General features: G+C 29.6%; 1 protein-coding gene across 1 annotated transcript; it reads right to left on the bottom strand.

Annotated features, from left to right (window-relative positions):
• Window positions 1–262: 262 nt before the first annotated feature.
• On the bottom strand, window positions 263–983 carry LOC130947390 (VQ motif-containing protein 25-like). Its single transcript, XM_057876085.1, has one exon. The coding sequence runs from the start codon at window positions 918–920 to the stop codon at window positions 408–410; it is 513 nt and encodes a 170-aa protein (XP_057732068.1). The 5' UTR covers window positions 921–983; the 3' UTR covers window positions 263–407.
• Window positions 984–1378: the final 395 nt, after the last annotated feature.

The following is a 1378-nucleotide window of genomic DNA, read 5'->3' as shown; positions in this document are numbered from 1 at the left end:
TATCTCTCGATAATCGAAGAATTTGATTATATAAGTTTTTCATATATGAAAATTGAGTTTTATGTAGGACTACATTAAAATTAAATAAAAAAAATTTTATTTAAATAAGACACTTTAAATTTTAGATATTAAAACAGGATTAAACTTAAACATAAAACACTAGTTTACTACTTTAGCCAAAGAAGAAGACACACTTTTTTATTTCATATATTTTTAATCAGATAAAATTTGATCAGTCATCGATTATGTAAACCGGATTAAATTAAACATGATAATCATAACATACAGAAGCTATAAATAAACCTCCATACTCATGTAGAAGGATCTATCATATGTAATTATATATATATGAAGCTAATCTTTATGTCTATAAGAGTTCTAAATTGCAGTAGTGTTGGATCGAAAATTTATGCATACAATTTTTCCACAAACCCTTGCATGTGATGAGTGGCATCCAAAGGAAACAACTCAGAAATAAAACCTTCCAAATCTGAGAACCCTCCTCCATCTCTAAAACTTCCTACTTCTTCTTCTTTGACTTTCTCATCCAACCCCCAAACCCCACCACCATCATCACTATCATCATTCCTCAGCTCCATTTTCTTGGTTGGATTATTCTCTAACACCCCATTATCATTGCCGCTTGTACTCCTACTTATTGTTTCTTTCTCTTTCCTTATCGTCGTTGATGGCTGCTTCTTCTTCTTCTTCTTGCGGATACTTTGATCTTCCCTTGTTGGTTTCCCAGTTAACTTCTGAACCAGTTCCCTGAAGTTTTCCACATCGGTCTTGATAATCTCCGGTGCATATATGTGAATTATGCGTATCTTGGGCTTATAATTGGCTTTGCATATTGTGTGTGAATCTTCGTGCAAAGAACGATGCACATGTGATGAATCTTTCTTAGCCTTGTTTTCCATTGAAAAATCAGATTTGAAAGGAAACTATAAGAGAAATAATGTAGGGTTGGTTGGTTCAATTTGTATGTAGTGGTTAGAGAGGAAGTAAAAAAAAAAGAGTGAGTCACATATTTATATATATGTAGCATATTTATAAGGCACACAGAAGAAACAACTAACTAATATTATGTAGAGATTTATTTCTTTCAGTGAAGGACAGAGAGGAATATAATGAAGAAATGATAAGGGACACTTTCAGAAAGGGAAAAAATAATATATATGGGAACAAAAATATTATTGTCATGTTAAAATTAACTATTAAAATTAATTTTTAATATATTATATATAAATATACATATAATTTAATTTATTTTTAATATATATTTATATTTTAATATATATTTTATATTGAAAATGCTGTTAGTTGAATGAATCCTTTGTGTGACAAATGCAAAGAATAGAGAGTCATTAAGTAATCG

This window comes from Arachis stenosperma, chromosome 9 (genome assembly GCF_014773155.1).
Source record: "Arachis stenosperma cultivar V10309 chromosome 9, arast.V10309.gnm1.PFL2, whole genome shotgun sequence".
Lineage (NCBI taxonomy): Eukaryota > Viridiplantae > Streptophyta > Magnoliopsida > Fabales > Fabaceae > Arachis > Arachis stenosperma.
Note: the sequence above shows the minus strand (reverse complement) of the source record. Positions and strands in the feature narration are given on the sequence as shown.

What these genes read in the sequence shown, in the direction of transcription:
- LOC130947390 (XM_057876085.1), bottom strand. Translation starts at nt 920, where the DNA reads ATGGAAAACAAGGCTAAGAAAGATTCATCACATGTGCATCGTTCTTTG.